The 18,534-nt window shown below is 40.9% G+C and overlaps 1 protein-coding gene across 3 annotated transcripts in view; it reads left to right on the forward strand.

The window, feature by feature from the left end:
* Positions 1–447: 447 nt before the first annotated feature.
* LOC138670853 (solute carrier family 26 member 10-like) overlaps positions 448–18,534 on the forward strand; it is a 140,049-nt gene continuing 121,962 nt past the window's right edge. For 2 of the 3 annotated variants that reach the window (XM_069758581.1, XM_069758582.1), the window contains exon 1: positions 457–738. In XM_069758581.1, the coding sequence (XP_069614682.1) occupies positions 474–738 (265 nt within the window). In that variant the 5' untranslated portion in view covers positions 457–473. Of the gene's footprint in view, positions 739–18,534 lie in introns of all 3 variants that reach the window. The other variant, XM_069758580.1, reaches the window with a different exon arrangement.

An 18,534-nucleotide genomic window follows, 5' to 3' on the forward strand; every position in this document is an offset into this window, starting at 1 on the left:
AGTAAAGTGATCTGCTGCATAATCTACTACACTTTCTACTGAGGTGATCTGCTACCTAATCCTTGGAATCCGCTTCCCTTTTGAGTCCATACTGTCATGTCCTCCCGTCATTAACCTCCAGTGAAAGTTCATCTCAGGTGCCTATGTGTTTAACAACTGCACAGAAAGAGAAATTTCCAGCGGAAAAAAAATATAGTTTTTCTTCCGGTGACACATGGTGAAACTTTTCTCTTGTTCTTTGATGCTTAGTCCCATAGGTTTAAATAAAGGATGTCATCCTTTTCCTGATATTTGCCTTTTCAACAGAAGTGGTTAATAAAGGATGTTTCCAGGGAGGATATTCCCAAAGCAGAAGAAAGTATGATTGGCCCACCTCGTCATACAGGAAAGCAAGCGAAGATTACAGACAAATATATAAGGGCTTCCCTCTCTTGTATCCCCAGTGATCTCAGGTTACATTGGCAGCGTACACTATGAGTACACTGGCAGTGTACAGGAACGTCTACACGGAAGAGCAGTTTCAGAAGGTGTATGGCACAGCTAAGGACTTGGAAAGGCCTCCGCTGACTTTAAAGCAAAAATTAGCCAGGAGCTGTAAATGTTCAACTCATAGTCTCCGCACTTTTCTTAGGCATAGGATCCCTATTGTAGGCTGGTTACCCAGGTACAAGCTAAAGAAATGGATTCTGGGAGATCTTGTTGCGGGCCTGACCGTCGGCATAGTACATATTCCACAAGGTAAGTGCACCCGGCTGGACTTACTACATATACACTATATATTATTCTATTCTTTCCTTACTTTTCTTAAAAAACTTTACCTTTTATACTTTTCTTTCTTACTGTATTTTGGATCTTTCAAAATTCATTTTAGATTGAAGACTTTTACTTTAGGCTTTTCCCTTTTTTAAAATTTTGTCTTAGCAGTCGAAAACTAACTATGAATTGCATGTAAAAATTTAAATGTATAGTGCAGTTTTGGAGAAAAATCTCATACAAAAGTCAAATGCATACCAATACTATACATAAGATTACAGAGAAAGGACCTTGAACCTAAGCTCCCAAATTCTTAAATAATGTCATCAGTTTATTGAGCTGTGCTGTGAAAATTTCTATGTGATAATTTAATTCTGAGGGTACATTTTTTAATATATATATATATATGTTTATTTATTTTACTCACTTTTATAGCGCTATTTATTCCACAGCGCTTTACAGATATTTTCATCACTGCCCCATTGGGGCTCACAATCTAGATCCCATATCAGTATGTTTTTGGAGTGTGGGAAGAAACTGGAGTACCCGGAAGAAACTCCCTCAAACACGGGGAAAACATAAAAACTCCTTGCAGATGCTGTCCTTGGTTGGATTTGAACCCAGAACCCCAGCGCTGCATATACCGTATATATATATATATATATATATATATATATATATATATATATATATATATATATATATATATATATATATGAATGTATATGTTAATAAAAACGTACTTGTTCTAAAACTTTCTTTACTCCTTAGATAAAATAGTACAATGTATTGGCATTAGACCCCTGGTCCACATAGCAGCAGAGGATGGACCAGAACTGATCAGCTCAAGTGATCCAACAGCCCAAGCCTCCCATGGTAGCTAGGATTACAGGTGTGCACACTTCATAATAACCTGTAAACCATTTCACTAGTGATTGGAAACAGCTCTTCTTCCCAAACAATTGACACAAATTTCATGGGACCCCACATGACCCTACATATATGATCAGAAGCAGATAAAGTACTTACAGGATTCAGTTATGCAATTAGTGCTAATTATCAGTAATAGCATAATTATAATTTTAACAGGCAAAAAAAGTGAGTGACTTTTCACAGGGGCAAACACTGACAGCTTGGCTAGGACCCCTGTGAGAGAAATGTGTTTGGGCCCCCTCCTTTTGTAGTTACAAAGCTGCAGAGTTATATATACCGTATTTTCTGCTGTATAAGACGACTGGGCGTATAAGACGACCCCCAACTTTTCCATATAAAATATGGAATTTGGGATATACCCGCCTTATAAGACGGGGGTCATCTTATACGTCCAGTCATCTTATATGGCGTGTGCGGTGCGTATGGTTCCCAGGGTCTGGAGGAGAGGAGACCTCCGTTCCTAAGAATGCATTGAGCGTAGGACCTGCGATGATGTCGCTGTCACGCGATCGGTCACGCGACCGAGATGTTATCGCAGGTCCTACGCTCAATGCATTCTTAGGAACGAGGCTGCCCCTTGCACCACTGAGAGCCAGGGGTCGTCCGAGGGTGAGTATATCCATATTTTTTATTTGTATTCTTTATTTTTTACATGAATATGGATCCCAGGGCCTGAAGGAGAGTCTCCTCTCCTTCAGACCCTGGGAACCATCCAGGATCGCTCCCTGCACACACCGTACCCGGCGTATAAGACGAACCCCGACTTTTGAGACGATTTTCAGGGGTTAAAAAGTCATCTTATACGCCGGAAAATACGGTATATATATATATATGTATATATATATATATAATGCTCAAATAAATGAAGGAAACACTAAAGCCCCACATCCTAGATTTCACTGAATGAAATATTCCAATTGCAAATCTTTATTCATTACATAGTGGAATGCGCTGAGAACAATAAAACATAAAAAATACCAGTGCAAATCAAAATCAATATCCCATGGAGCTCTGGATTTGTAATTATACTCAAAATCAAAGTGGAAAATCAAATTACAGGCTGATCCAACCGCAGTGGATATGCCTGTATGATCTCCCTACAACACCTGGGCATGCTCCTGATGAGGAGGCAGATGTTCTCCTGAGGGATCTCCTCTCAGACCTTGATTAAAGCATCAGTCAACTCCTGGACAGTCTGTGGTGCAATGTGGTGTTGGTGGATGGAACGAGACATGATGTCCCAGGTGTGCTCTTGGGGAATGGGCAGGCCAGTCCATAGCATTAATGCCTTCATCCTGCAGGAAGTGTTGTCATGCTTCAGCCACATGATGTCTAGCATTGTAATGCATCAGAAGGAACCAAGGGCCCTCTGCACCTTCATATATGGCAGTGTTCCTCAAGAGCCACCAACAGGTCATGTTTTCAGGATTTCCTTAGTATTGCACAGGTAATTGAATGTTAGCCTGTCCAGGTGATGCAATTATCACCTGTGCAATACAAAGGAAAGCCTGAAAATATGACCTGTTGGTGACTCTTGAGGACCAGAGTTGGGGAACACTGATATATGGTGTCACAATGGGTCTGACGATTTCATCCCGGTACCTAATGGCAGTCAGGCTACCTCTGGCTAGCACATGGAGGGCTGTGCGGCCAAGCAAAGAAATGCCTCCACACAGCATTACTGACCCACTGCCAAATCGGTTCTGCTGGATGATGTTGCAGGTAGCAGAACATTCTCCATGGCGTCTCCAGACTCTGTCATGTCTGCCACATGGTCTTTAATGTGATCCTGTTCTCATCTGTGAATAGCACAGGGTGCCAATATCGAATCTGCCAATCTTCCCCCGACATCACCCCTACCCTAATTCAAAATACCAAGGATTGTCTGTCTGCTGTCTCTAACATCATGTCCTCCCTCTATCTGAAACTAAATCTCTCCAAAACTGAACTACTTGTGTTTCTCCCTTCTACTAACCTCACTCTACCCAACATCGAAATTACCCTGGAGGGTTCAACCATAACTCCCAAGCAGCATGCCCGCTGTCTTGGGGTGATATTCGACACCGAACTTTCCTTTACTCCCTATATCCGATCACTCACTCGCTCCTGTCACCTGCATCTTAAAAACATCTCCAGAATCCGACCTTTTCTCACCTTTGAAACTGCTAAGACTCTTACTGTCGCTCTCATTCATTTCCATCTGGACTAACTCTCTTCTGATCGGTCTCCCTCTTTCCAAACTTTCTCCTCTCCAATCCATCTTAAATGCGGCAGCCAGGGTCATATTTCTGTCCAGCCGCTTCACTGATGCCTCCATCTTGTGCCAGTCATTACACTGGCTACCCATTCGCTACAGGGTCCAGTATAAACTCATCTCTCTAACCCACAAAGCTCTCCACAGTTCTGCACCGCCTTATATCTCCTCTCTCATCTCCATCTATCGCCCTACACGTGCCCTCCGTTCTACATATGACCTAAGACTAACATCCCCCGTTATCCGAACCTCGCACCTCCGTCTTCAAGACTTCTCTCGTGCTGCGCCAGCTCTCTGGAATGCACTTCCCCAGACGATCAGACTGATACCTAGCCCCGACCTATTCAATTGCGCTTTAAAAACCCATCTCTTCAAACAAGCCTACCAAATCAACTACTTTGTAAACTAACTTTGTCCTGTTCCCTCCTTCCAAATATTATCTGCATGTGAATCTGCACCCTACTATTCATCTGTCTCTACACCCTCCATGCACACGATAACTGCACTTGATACTTGACTATTGCACTTAAACACACGGGCTGATGACCGGATCATGCAGCTTTATATGAAAATCCCTATTTATTATAATTGCCAGACCTGAAATAACAAGCACTTTTCACCTATTGTGTCCCCCCATTTCCTTGTAGATTGTAAGCTTGCGAGCAGGGACCTCACCCCTAATGTCACTGTTTAAATTGTCTTAACTTGTACTGAATTTATTGTCTGTACATGTCCCCGCTTAATTGTAAAGTGCTGCGGAATTTATTGGCGCTATATAAATAAAAAATTATTATTATTATTATTATTATTATTTTTATCGTATAAAAGCGCCAAAACATTAAAAAAATGATATAAATGAGGTATCACTGTAATCGTACTGACCCGAAGAATAAAACTGCTTTATCCATTTTACAGAACACGGAACGGTATAAACGCTCCCCCCCAAAAGAAATTCATGAATTGCTGGTTTTTGGTCATTCTGCCTCACAAAAATTGGAATAAAAAGCGATCAAAAAATGTTAAGTGCCCGAAAATGTTACCAATAAAAACATCAACTCGTCCCATAAAAAACAAGACCTCACATGACTCTGTGGACCAAAATATGGAAAAATTATAGCTCTCAAAATGTGGTAACGCAAAAAATATTTTTTGCAATAAAAAGCGTCTTTTAGTGTGTGACAAATCAAAAAGAACTCCGGCACACTACTAATGGAAGGATAGTCTTTCATTTATTGGTCATTCCTTATATTTCAAGAATTTTTTCATAACGGTGAATTTTCAAAAAAAGTTTTTTTTCTGTACACTTCGATTGGACATATAATATGAATAAAGATATTCATATTATATGTCCAATCGAAGTGTACAGAAAAAAAAAGTTTTTTGAAAATTCACCGTTGTTATGAAAAAATTCTTGAAATATAAGGAATGACCAATAAATGAAAGACTATCCTTCCATTTACAAAAACCAATAGAAAGGAAGCAGCATAAAGTCCAGATAAATATGTAGAACAAACTTTATTAATGATAATTCCAGGTTTAAAAACGACAGGGAAAAATAATCCCCGTGCTGTACTTAGCACGCACCTACATGAACAGGGGACAGGTGCCTACAGTATAAATATATCCACATTGTAACCGAGACAGGTATCACAGAAAAATCAAAGTGACTGTGCAAGTAAATAAAGTTCAAACACCTGCATTAAACACACAGGTCCAGAGGATTGTATAAAAGAGCACATACACAATGAGTAAAACTAATATACATACCAGTCAGTGTAGAAAGAATCCCGGCGTGGACTGGCACCTCACCCCTGTCCCCCCCGACGCGCGTTTCGGCTATTGCCTTTCTCATGGGGTCCATTAGTAGTGTGCCGGAGTTCTTTTTGATTAGTATATATTTTTCCTGAGCACCTCTCATCAAGTGAGCACCTTCTTCATCGTTATTTTTTAGTGTGTGACGGCTGCCAATCATAAAAATCCACTAGAAAACCCGCTATAAAAATAAATAAAACCCCCTTCATCACCCCCTTAGTTAGGGAAAAATTCAAAAATTAGAAAAAATGTATTTATTTCCATTTTCCCACTAGGGTAAGGGCTAGGGTTAGGGTTGGGGCTAGGGTTAGAGTTGGGGCTAGGGTTAGGGCTAGGGTTTGGATTACATTTACGGTTGGGATTAGGGTTAGGGGTGTGTCAGGGTTAGGGGTGTGGTTAGGGTTATGGTTGAGATTAGGATTAGGGGTGTGGTTAGGGTTGGGATTAGGGTTAGGGGTGTGTTGGGGTTAGGGGTGTGGTTGGGGTTAGGGGTATGGTTGGGGTTAGGAGTATGTTTGGGATTAGGGTTAGGGGTGTGTTTGGGTTAGGGTTTCAGTTAGAATTGGGGGTTTCCACTGTTTAGGCACATCAGGGGCTCTCCAAACGCAACATGGTGTCCCATTTCAATTCCAGTCAATCTTGCATTGAAAAGTCAAATGGCTCTCCTTCCCTTCCGAGCTCTGCCATGCGCCCAAACAGTGGTTTACCCCCACATATGGGGTATCAGCGTACTCAGGACAAATTACACAACAACTTTTGGGGTCCAATTTCTTCTCTTATCCTTGGGAAAATAAAAAATTAGGGGCAAAAAGATCATTTTTGTGAAAAAATATGATTTTTTATTTTTGCGACTCTGTATTATAAACTTCTGTGAAGCACTTGGTGGGTCAAAGTGCTCACCACACATCTAGATAAGTTCCTTAGGGGGTCTAGTTTCCAAAATGGTGTCACTTGTGGGGGGTTTCAATGTTTAGGCACATCAGGGGCTTTCCAAACGCAACATGGCGTCCCATCTCAATTACAGTCAATTTTGTATTGATAAAGTCAAATGGCGCTCCTTCCCTTCCGAGCTCTGCCATGCGCCCAAACAGTGGTTTACCCCCACATATGTAGTATCGGCATACTCAGGACAAATTGTACAACAACTTTTGGGGTCTAATTTCTCCTGTTACCCTTGGTAAATTAAAACAAATGGAGCTGAATGAAATTTTGAAAAAAGTTAAATGTTCATTTTTTTTAAACATTCCAAAAATTCCTGTGAAACACCTGAAGGGTTAATAAACTACTCAAATGTGGTTTTGAGCACCTTGAGGAGTGCAGTTTTTAGAATGGTGTCATACTTGGTTATTTTGTATCATATAGACCTCTCAAAATGACTTCAAATGTGATGTGGTCCCTAAAAAAATGGTGTTGTAAAAATGAGAAATTGCTGGTCAACTTTTAACCCTTATAACTCCCTAACAAAAAAAAATTGGCTCCAAAATTGTGCTGATGTAAAGTAGACATGTGAAAAATGTTACTTATTACGTATTTTGTGTGACATATCTCTGTGATTTAAGGGCATAAAAATTCAAATTTGGAAAATTGCTAAATTTTCAAAATTTTCGCCAAATTTCCATTTTTTTCACAAATAAACGCAGGTAATATCAAATAAATGTTTCCACTATTATGAAGTACAATATGTCTTGAGAAAACAGTATCAGAATCACCGGGATCCGTTGAAGCGTTCCAGAGTTATAACCTCATTAAGGGATAGTGGTCGGAATTGTAAAAATTGGCATGGTCATTAACGTGCAAACCACCCTTGGGGGTAAAGGGGTTAAAGCCGGATTTGGATACAAAATGATTTTGAAAACTTTAAACATCCCAAGGAGCACTATGCAAGCGTTCATATTGAAATGGAAGGAGTGTCATACCATCGCAAATCTACCAAGATCCGGCCGTCCATCTAAACTTCCATCTCAAACAAGGAGAAGATTGATCAGAGATGCATGCACGCCCCACTTTTCAGTTTTTGAATTTCCACAAACATTTAAAATAACCAATAAATTTTGCTCAACTTCACAATTGTGTTCCACTTGTTGTTGATTCTTCACCAAAAATTTACATTTGGTATCTTTATGTTTTGAAGCATGATATGTGGGAACAGGTTGAAAACTTCCAGGGGGCCGGAATACTTTTGCAAGGCAAAATTCTTTATGAGGATAAAGACTATGATGGGAGTGCTTCTTTAAACGTCCTTCTTCCCCTCCAATTGTTTATAAATTCCTAATGTCTCTCTAACACCCATTGCTCCCATCTCAACCCCCCCCCTTTATTGCTTTATTTTCTTTTACCCATTGTATTTTTTTTAAAAAGCACTCACTTTTCTGTACATTCCCCCCGTGGCATTGCTTCTTTTTTCTACGCCATGAACTTTTTAAATGACACAGGAGCGCACTGCATGCTAATGTCATCAAGTCGCGCAGACCTGTGCTATAGGGAAAGCTCAGGGCAGGAAGTTGCCATTTTCTACTGTAGGCGGCGGAGCTGCAGGAATGCTTTCTGCCCGGCATGCTGGGTTTGATGAGGGCAATCTGTTTATGGACCCTCCGAGCGACTGGCCTGATTTCCCTCATTATTAACCACCTTTCAAAGGCCCCCTCCACCTTCGGACCCCATTGCGGCTGTAATTTTTTTGCACTTGACTTTGGAAGCATGTCTGCACCATATTCAGGCAGGATATTCAGTCTCTGTTAGAAAGGACACACCTGAATCTATGGAGTATCATCTCAGCTTCTTATTGTTTAAACCCCTCTTACAATAGATCTCAAAATAGGCACGTGGCAGCAAATGTCACAAACTTGTTTTCCAAGACATAACGGAAATCATGAAAGTGCACCTCTTATATACCAGGGAGGGATAAGTAATATTTCAGATCACAGGAAACTATTGTATACACACCCACTGATAATAATAAACAATGGTATCGTTGATTCTGAAAGCATTGAATTGTGTTGTTAATTCAGTATGATTTATATATTAAACCTATATAAAGGCCACCACCCACAACTCAATGTGTAAGTGCAAGGATAGGCAAAGAAGGTTCAGTGCCAAAATTAATGAAAATCATATAAGAAGAAGCACCAAGGAAGAACCAGTAATAATAAAATATAGAACTTTATTGAAACCAAAATATGTAAAACCATAAAGCTAACAATACGTAGGGATATGACAGAGGTAAGCCAAAAAGGGTGGGACGCCGACAGGTATGTAACAAATTAAAAATTTAGCTCAGAAAAAGGCAAATGCATAAGTGCAATGTACAGATCTGATAATGTAAAATAATTAACCAGATCAAAAAAAAGTTCTATATTTTATTATTATTTGGTTCTTCCTTGGTGCTTCTTCTTACATGATTTTCAGGATTTATATATTGTCTAGTAAGAATGTCCGAAAACTGCATTACTTTTGCAACCCCAATTTTATTTACGGTATATATTTTTTTTCAATTGAGATTGAAAAATGTCTAAGATTCCACTTCTGATCTGTGTTCTGTGTTCTTTTGTAAATAAAATTTGGTTATAAGAGGTCTCCCAACTTTTTTGGAATTATGGTTGTAAAAAAATAGTTTTTCTGCTTTACTCTCTTCTCTTCTAGTTTGTGGTTTGCCCAACAGACATTCAATTGTGAGGAGACCTTAACAAAATGTATTGGACAAATTTCAAATGCGTGTAGTGTGTACCCATTTTAAAGGGAACCTTTCAAGTCCAGAAACACTATATACAGTGCCTTGAAAATGTATACCCTCATGAACGTTTCCACACTTTTTTCACATGACACCCACACGTTTTTATTTTATTGGAATTTTATGTGACATACCAGCACAAAGTAGCAAATTTTTGTAATGTGTAAATGAAATGATAGATGGCTTTCTAAATAAAAAAAGATAAAAAAAAAATATATATATATACTGTATATATATATATATATATATATATATATATGAAAATTGTGACTCACATATGTATTCAGCCCTCCCTGAGTCAATAATTTGTAGGACCACCTTTCGCAATTACTGCTGCAAGTCATTTGATGATGTTCGTCCTTCGTTTTCGAAGATGACCATGACTTCAATGTTAGAAGAGAATTAGTAGTTATGGGTCCGGAGGTGGCTGATGAGTCCAATCCGGGCCCTGAAGGTTTGCCCACATACTTGACATAAGGAAGCAGATGTGGTCAGTACACCAGATTCTACTTGTGCCTTGCGTACAGCGTGCTTTCTTTTTGCGTCAAAGATTTTCCTATCTTCAGCTGCACATGCTCCTGAGGTGATCCTGCCCCGCCAACCTGGACGATCCAGGGCAAGCTCTTCCCATTCATTGGTGTTGACTTCCAGGTTTTTGAGAGACACCTTAAGGCAGTCTTTATAGAGCTTCTTCTGCCCCCCAACTGCTCGCTTTCCTTGGCACAGTTCTCCGTACAGCAGTTGTTTTGGTAGTCGGCTGTCAGGCATTATGACCACATGTCCAGCCTACCTGGCTTGGACTTTCAGCAGGAGAGTGTAAATGCTGCAGAGCTCAGTTTGTTCCAGAATTGCCGTGTCTGGGACATTGTCTTGCCACCTGATGTGGAGGAGTCTGCGGAGGCAACTCATGTGGAAATGATTAAGCTGTTTAGCATGGTGGCTGTACACTGTCCAGGTCTCGCTAGCATAGAGAAGTGTGGTGAGGACCACCGCGCAGTAGACCTTCAGCTTGGTGGTAAGGCTGAGTCCCCTTCGTTCGCAGACGTTCTCACGCAGTCTCCCAAAGGCGGCACTGGCTTTGGCGATTCTGTTGTTAACCTCAGCGTCTATGGTTACTTCACCGGAAAGTGTGCTGCCTAAGTAGGTGAAGTTATCTACTGCTTTGAGGTTTTGCTCCTTCACCGTGATACGTGGCTCCTTGTAGTTTTCCTGGAACCGGTTGATACATGACTTCGGTTTTTCTAATGTTGATCTCGAGACCAAAACTGTCGCAAGCTTGCGAAAAACAGTCCATTTCATGCTGCATCTGCTGTTCCGTGCTAGCGTTAAATGCACAGTCATCAGCAAATAATAATTCACGGATAACAGTCTCATGCACTTTTGTAACCGCCTTCAAGAGTTTTGGGTTGAATAGCTTGCCATCAGTCCTGTACCTAACCTGGATTCCATCTTCACAGTTGTTAAAGGCATCACTTAACATTGCAGAGAACAGCATACTGAACAGGGTTGGAGCAAGCACACAGCCTTGTTTTACGCCGTTTGTTACTGGGAAAGCCTCAGATACGTCTCCATCGTTCAGTACCTTCACCATCATGCCATCATGGAACTGCCGGATGACTGAGATGAACTTGCTCGGGCAGCCGAATTTTGCCATGATCTTCCACAGGCCGTCTCTACTGACTGTGTCAAAAGCCTTGGTAAAATCAACAAAAGTTACATAAAGGTCACAGTGTTGCTCCTGGCACTTTTCCTGAAATTGACGTGCTGAACAGACCATATCTACTGTCCCACGTTTAGCACGGAAACCACACTGGCTTTCGGGTAAGAGTACTTGCTCAAGGTGATGTAAAAGGCGATTGAGCAAGAGACGAGCCAATATCTTGCCTGCAGTGGACAAAAGGGAGATGCCTCGATGGTTGTCACAAGATTGGCGATTTCCTTTCCTCTTGTATATGCGAATTATGCTGGCATCTTTCATCTGTTGTGGAACCTGTTCCTTTGTCCACATATATTGGAACAGTTTGGTCACCGTTTGCATCAGAACAGGGCCGCCAGCTTTATATACCTCAGCAGGTATAGCATAATTTCCGGGTGCTTTTCCACAAGAAAGTTGTTTTACTGCTTTCCTGACTTCATCTCCACTTGGAAGAACATCAAGGTCCTTGTTGATTTCTACCTAGGGCAGGCGAGCAATAGCCTCATCATTGATATTGGCAGGGCAATTAAGAATATTATTAAAGTGCTCAGCCCACCGTTCCAGAATTTGTTTCCTTTCTGTCAGCAGCTTAGTTCCATCTGCGTTAAGCAGAGATGAAGAGCTTGATGACTGGGGTCCATATACAGCTTTGAGCGCATCGTAGAAGCGTTTCTGGTCATGGGTATCTGCATAGCCCTGAATTTCGTCAGCCTTCTTGCTAAGGCTGGTTTCACATTTGCGTTTAAAAACGCATTGTTTTAAACGCAAACGCATGTGGTGGAAAAAACGCATGTAAATGCGTTAAAACGCCACGTTTTTAGAAGCATGCTTTTTTGCATGTTTTAATACAAATGCGGCGTTTTGACGCGTTTACATGCGTTTTTCCTGCGTTTGCGTTTTTAAAACGCATGATGAGAAGTGCCTGACAGCTGCAAATCATCAAAATCAACAAGAAAACCCACTTTAAACAGAAATAGCTAGGGTTAGGGTTAGGGTTAGGATCTCTAGTAACCCTAGGGATCCTAACCCTAACCTTAACCCTATCCCTAACCCTAAGGGATCCTAACCCTAAGGGATCCTAACCCTAACCATAACCCTAACCCTAAAGGATCCTAACCCTAACCCTAAGGGATCCTAACCCTATCCCTAACCCTAACCCTAAGGGATCCTAACCCTAACCATAACCCTAACCCTAAGGGATCCTAACCCTAACCCTAAGGGATCCTAACCCTAACCCTAAGGGATCCTAACCCTAACCATAACCCTAACCCTAAGGGATCCTAACCCTAACCCTAACCCTAAGGGATCCTAACCCTAACCCTAAGGGATCCTAACCCTAACCCTAAGGGATCCTAACCCTATCCCTAACCCTAAGGGATCCTAACCCTAACCCTAAGGGATCCTAACCCTAACCCTAACCCTTTAGGGTTAGGGTTAGGATCCCTTAGGGTTAGGGTTAGGGTTTGGGGTTGGCTTATTAGTGTGTATTCTTGTGTCTTTCTATTAAAACGCATGCGTTTAAAAACGCATGCAAACGCATGTGCTTAAAAACGCATGCGTTTACATAGACAGCAATAGGTTTTTTTGCCGCAAAAAAATGCATGCTAGAAATTACTACATGTTGCATTTCTGCAACACAACGCATGCATAGAAAAGACGCCTGCGGCGGCAAAACGCGGCAAAATGCATGCAAAAAAACGCATGCGTTTTTAATGTTAAGTATAGAAAAAAAACGCATGCTTTTTTTGCGCTAAAACGCAGTGGCAAAAAACGCAAATGTGAAACCAGCCTAAACCAGATATCCTGCATCTCGCGTAGCTTGATTTGTACCTTTCTTTTTATGTTGGTAAAGGCACCTTTCTTAGCTAACGATGTGGGGTCATTTTGATACACCTTATACCGCTGATGTTTCTCTTCTAGGAGTGTCTTTATTTCCTCGTCATTTTCATTGAACCAGTCTTGATTATTTCTGGCTGCTGATCCGAGGTGCTCCAGAGCAGTATTATAAACAGCATCTCTCAGAATTGTCCACTGTTCCTCAACGCCAATCTTCTCTGACTGTAGTATATTTAACAGTCTGCCATCAAGGTCATTGGCAAATTCCCTTGCAATTCTTTTATTTTGCAGCTTATAGATATTCAGCCTCTTTGTCGTTTTCTGCCCTTGGGGTCTCCTCACAGGCAAGATGCGGAGCCTGCACTTGGACACAATGAGGCGATGGTCGGTCCAGCAGTCTGCACCGCACATGGCCCTCGTCACTCTAAAGTCCATCTCATCCCTTTTCCTGGCAATGATATAATCAATGAGATGCCAATGCCTCAAGCGTGGGTGCATCCATGATGTCTTCTTTCGTGTGGGTAAGCGGAATAGGGTGTTGGTGATGACAAGGTCATGTGTGGCACACATCTTGAGGAGCAGCAGGCCATTACTGTTACACTTGCCAGTGCCGTGTCTCCCAATGACCCCTTCCCAGTTTTGATGTTCTGTTCCCACTCTGGCATTCCCACTCTACCAGAGGCACATATGAATCTGCATGAGACAATAATCACAGATCTGCACTGCCCCATTGTATAGCATTGGGTGGAGTGCTATCTGATGAAACATCAGAAAATAGCACTCATCCTTGTTATATGGCAGTGTCAGCGAACCCTAATAGTTGTCCTGTGGACAGATTCTTCCACCTGAGCTGTGGATCTCTGCAGTTCCTCCAGAGTGACCATGGGCATTTTAGCTGCTTCTCTAATTAGTGCTCACCTTGGGATGTCAGTTTAGGTGGACGGCCATATATTGACAATTTTACAGTTGTGTCATCCTCCTGGGAGATCTGGGGTTAGAAAGTCATTACGTATTGTGAATCACAGGTATTTCCACAGGTGTTTCGTGTCCCATATTAAAATGATTTTGTTTCTTTTGGGGCTGAAGAGGTTAACGACCCTTTCTATACTTGTTAGAAACATGCCTCTCCATCTCACAGCTGCTCCTGACCTGGTCATTTCCTCGCTCAATAAAATCTGGCTACACCTCTTCCTCGCCAGTAAAGATTTACGTCCTGGTTCCCTGGAGTTGCTGCTGGAGATTGTTGTACGCTGTTTTTGGGTGTATGCGTTCCTCATTGTCCTATTCCCATTTGGTTTGTACATTCCTACCCTTCCCCAGATACCTCTCTACCTTTAGTGAGTGTTTTGTATGTTAGTTGCTTTTTGTTATGTCTCTTTGTCTTACGTGTTTATACAGTCGAATTTCTGTCCCATGCCTCCTGGGGGAGGGGGAGGGGACAGCTTAGGGTATGTATACTGGTCTGTGAATGTAACAGCCCTCTGCACCACCCCAATGACTGGAAGTTAATGGTAATTGAATTTTTGTGACATAATTTATTTCTCCTGTCCCCCCCCCCCATTGCTCCATTTTATTTGCAGTTGAGTGGTTTGTTTCCTGTGCTTCATTGTGTATTTTTGTACATATAATTTAGCTTTTAGTTCATTTTTTTTATCCCAATGTGTAAAAAAATTAATCCCACCCTTGAGTTATTTTGAAATTCTTAGAACATTCATAGTAGACTGACGCTTCCTGTGTTGTGTAGATAACTTTTCTGCAGTCATCTCATCATCACCTCAGGCAAGATAATATTATAAAGGAATATACCTCTATTATAAAGCTGGATTTGGAACAAAGAGCCCCAAAATCCTTCCATAATGGCCTCTACACAGGTCACCGAATATGCCCAGGACAATCTCCTATAAGGCTGCCGTCACACTAGCAGTATTTGGTCAGTATTTTACCTCAGTATTTGTAAGCCAAAACCAGGAGTGGGTGATAAATGCAGAAGTGGTGCATATGTTTCTATTATACTTTTCCTCTAATTGTTCCACTCCTGGTTTTGGTTTACAAATACTGATGTAAAATACTGACCAAATACTGCCAGTGTGACGGCAGCCTAAGAGTTAATGAGATGGATAAATCCTTTCCGGATTGCAGACTCATATTATCCATGTGAAAGCTGTGTAGCATTTCTTTTATTGCTGCCAACACAGTACATAGTAGAGCTTCAGGCAAGATGACATTCGGAGTAGGTAATGGTCACAGCTCACCTCCTCCCATTCCCCAATCGTAGAAATAAAAAAATAAAAAAATTGTTATATACAAATAAATTATAATTGTATTTTATAATTAAGTGAAACTTAATTAGTGTCTAAATTTCACCATTAGAATAAAAACTATTATATATATATCGTAAAATAAATAATTTTGTTTATTTTTAATTTTTAAGCTTCTTTTTGGCTGCCAAGGGGAATTTTACATATTAAAGTGTTTTTTCTTACAATGTCATTGGGATACCTAAGTATTGGAATCCATTATGTCATATGCTTGTAAATTGCATAGATGGGTTTTAGGGAATACCTCAGTGTCCCATCAATCTCCATACAGACCATAGGACTGTGCCCCAAAACTGACAGCCCTAGAGATTGTGATTAGGCAGAATTAGTGCTACCTCCTTGAAATCTTGCAATCTATACCAAAAGGGATCTAAGATTTCAGAAAATAAGTACAAATTGACCCTGTCAGGCATATACGGTAATTGTAGCTGTTCTCCATGAACTAAAAACATCATCATCATCAGAAATTTCTCACTTCCCTACTTTGCTAAAAATTAAGTTCAGTCAGCTTAACCCCTTAGTGACAGAGCCAATTTGGTACTTAATGACCAGGCCAATTTTTGCAATTCTGACCACTGTCACTTTATGAGGTTATAACTCTGGAACGCTTCAACGGATCCCGCTGATTCTGAGATTGTTTTTTCGTGACATATTGTACTTCATGTTAGTGGTAACATTTCTTCGATATTACTTGCGATTATTTATGAAAAAAACGGAAATATGGCGAAAATTTTTAAAATTTTGCAATTTTCAAAATTTGTATTTTTATGCCCTTAAATCAGAGAGATATGTCACGAAAAATAGTTAATAAATAACATTTCCCACATGTCTACTTTACATCAGCACAATTTTGGAAACAAAATTTTTTTTTGTTAGGGAGTTATAAGGGTTAAAAGTTGACCAGCAATTTCTTATTTTTACAACACCATTTTTTTTAGGGACCACATCACATTTGAAGTCATTTTGAGGGGTCTATATGATAGAAAATAATGAAGTTTGACACCATTCTAAAAACTACACCCCTCAAGGTTTTCAAAACCACATTCAAGAAGTTTATTAACCCTTTACGTGCTTCACAGGAACTGAAACAATGTGGAAGGAAAAAATGAACATTTAACTTTTTTTTGCAAACATCTTAATTCAGAACCATTTTTTTTATTTTCACAAGTGTAAAAACAGAAATGTAACCATAAATTTTGTTATGCAATTTCTCCTGAATACGCCAATGCCCCATATGTGGGGGTAAACCACTGTTTGGGCGCACCGCAGAGCTTGGAAGTGAAGGAGTGCCGTTTGACTTTTTCAATGCAGAATTGGCTGGAATTGAGATCGGACGCCATGTCACGTTTAGAGAGCCCCTGATGTGCCTAAACAGTGGAAACTCCCCACAAGTGACACCATTTTGGAAACTAGACCCCTTAAGGAACTTATCTAGATGTGTGGTGAGCACTTTGAACCCCCAAGTGCTTCATAGAAGTTTATAACGTAGAGCCGTGAAAATAAAAAATCGCTTTTGTTTACACAAAAATGATCTTTTCGCCCACAAATTCTTATTTTCACAAGGGTAACAGGAGAAATTAGACCACAAAAGTTGTTGTGCGATTTCTCCTGAATACGTCGATACCCCATATGCGAGGGTAAACCACTGTTTGGGCGCACCGCAGAGCTTGGAAGTGAAGGAGCGCCGTTTTACTTTTTCAATGTAGAATTGGCTGGAATTGAGATTAGACGCCATGTCGCGTTTGGAGAGCCTCTGATGTGCCTAAACAGTGGAAACCCCCCACAAGTGACACCATTTTGGAAACTAGACCCCTTAAGGAACATATCTAGATGTGTGGTGAGCACTTTGAACCCCCATGTGCTTCACAGAAGTTTATAATGTAGAGCCGTGAAAAAAAAAATCGCATTTTTTCTACAAAAATGATCTTTTTGCCCACAAATTTTTATTTTCACAAGGGTAACAGGAGAAATTAGACCACAAAAGTTGTTGTGCAATTTCTCCTGAGTACGCTGATACCCAATATGTGGGGGTAAACCACTGTTAGGGCGCACCACAGAGCTTGGAAGAGAAAGAGTGCCGTTTTACTTTATCAATGTAGAATTGGCTGGAATTGAGATTGGACGCCATGTCGCGTTTGGAGAGCCCCTGATGTGCCTAAACAGTGGAAACCCCCCACAAGTGACCCCTTTTTGGAAACTAGACCCCTTAAGGAACTTATCTAGATGTGTGGCGAGCACTTTGAACCCCCATGTGCTTCACAGAAGTTTATAATGTAGAGCCGTGAAAAAAAAAAATTGCATTTTTTCTACAAAAATTATCTTTTTGCCCACAAATTTTTATTTTCACAAGGGTAACAGGAAAAATTAGACCACTAAAGTTGTTGTGCAATTTCTCCTGAGTACGTCGATACCCAATATGTGGGAGTAAACCACTGTTTGGGCGCACCGCAGAGCTTGGAAGAGAAAGAGTGCCGTTTTACTTTTTCAATGTAGAATTGGCTGGAATTGAGATCGGACGCCATGTCGCGTTTGGAGAGCCCCTGATGTGCCTAAACAGTAGAAATCCCCCACAAGTGACCCCATTTTGGAAACTAGACCCCCCATGGAACTTATCTAGATGTGTGGTGAGAACCTTGAATGCCCAAGTGCTTCACAGAAGTTTATAATGCAGAGCCGTGAAAATAAAAAATATTTTTTTTTTCCACAAAAAAGATTTTTTAGCCCCCAAGTTTTTATTTGTTGTCCAATTTGTCCTGAGTATGCTGGTACCCCATATGTGGGGGTAAACCCCTGTTTGGGCGCACGGCAGAGCTCGGAAGGAAGGAGCGCCGTTTTGGAATGCAGACTTTGATAGAATGGTCTGCGGGTATTATGTTGCGTTTGCAGAGCCCCTGATGTACCTAACCAGTAGAAACCCTCCACAAGTGACCCCATTTTGGAAACTAGACCCCCCAAGGAACTTATCTAGATGTGTGGTGAGAACTTTGAATGCCCAAGTGCTTCACAGAAGTTTAGAATGCAGAGTCGTGAAAATAAAAAATATTTTTTTTTCCACAAAAAAGATATTGTAGCCCCCAAGTTTTTATTTTCACAAGGGTAACAGGAGAAATTGGACTGCAATAGTTATTGTCCAATTTATCCTGAGTATGCTGATGCGCCATATGTGGGGGTAAACCACTGTTTGGGCGCACGGCAGAGCTCAGAA

The sequence above is a fragment of the Ranitomeya imitator genome, chromosome 3, assembly GCF_032444005.1.
Source record: "Ranitomeya imitator isolate aRanImi1 chromosome 3, aRanImi1.pri, whole genome shotgun sequence".
NCBI lineage: Eukaryota > Metazoa > Chordata > Amphibia > Anura > Dendrobatidae > Ranitomeya > Ranitomeya imitator.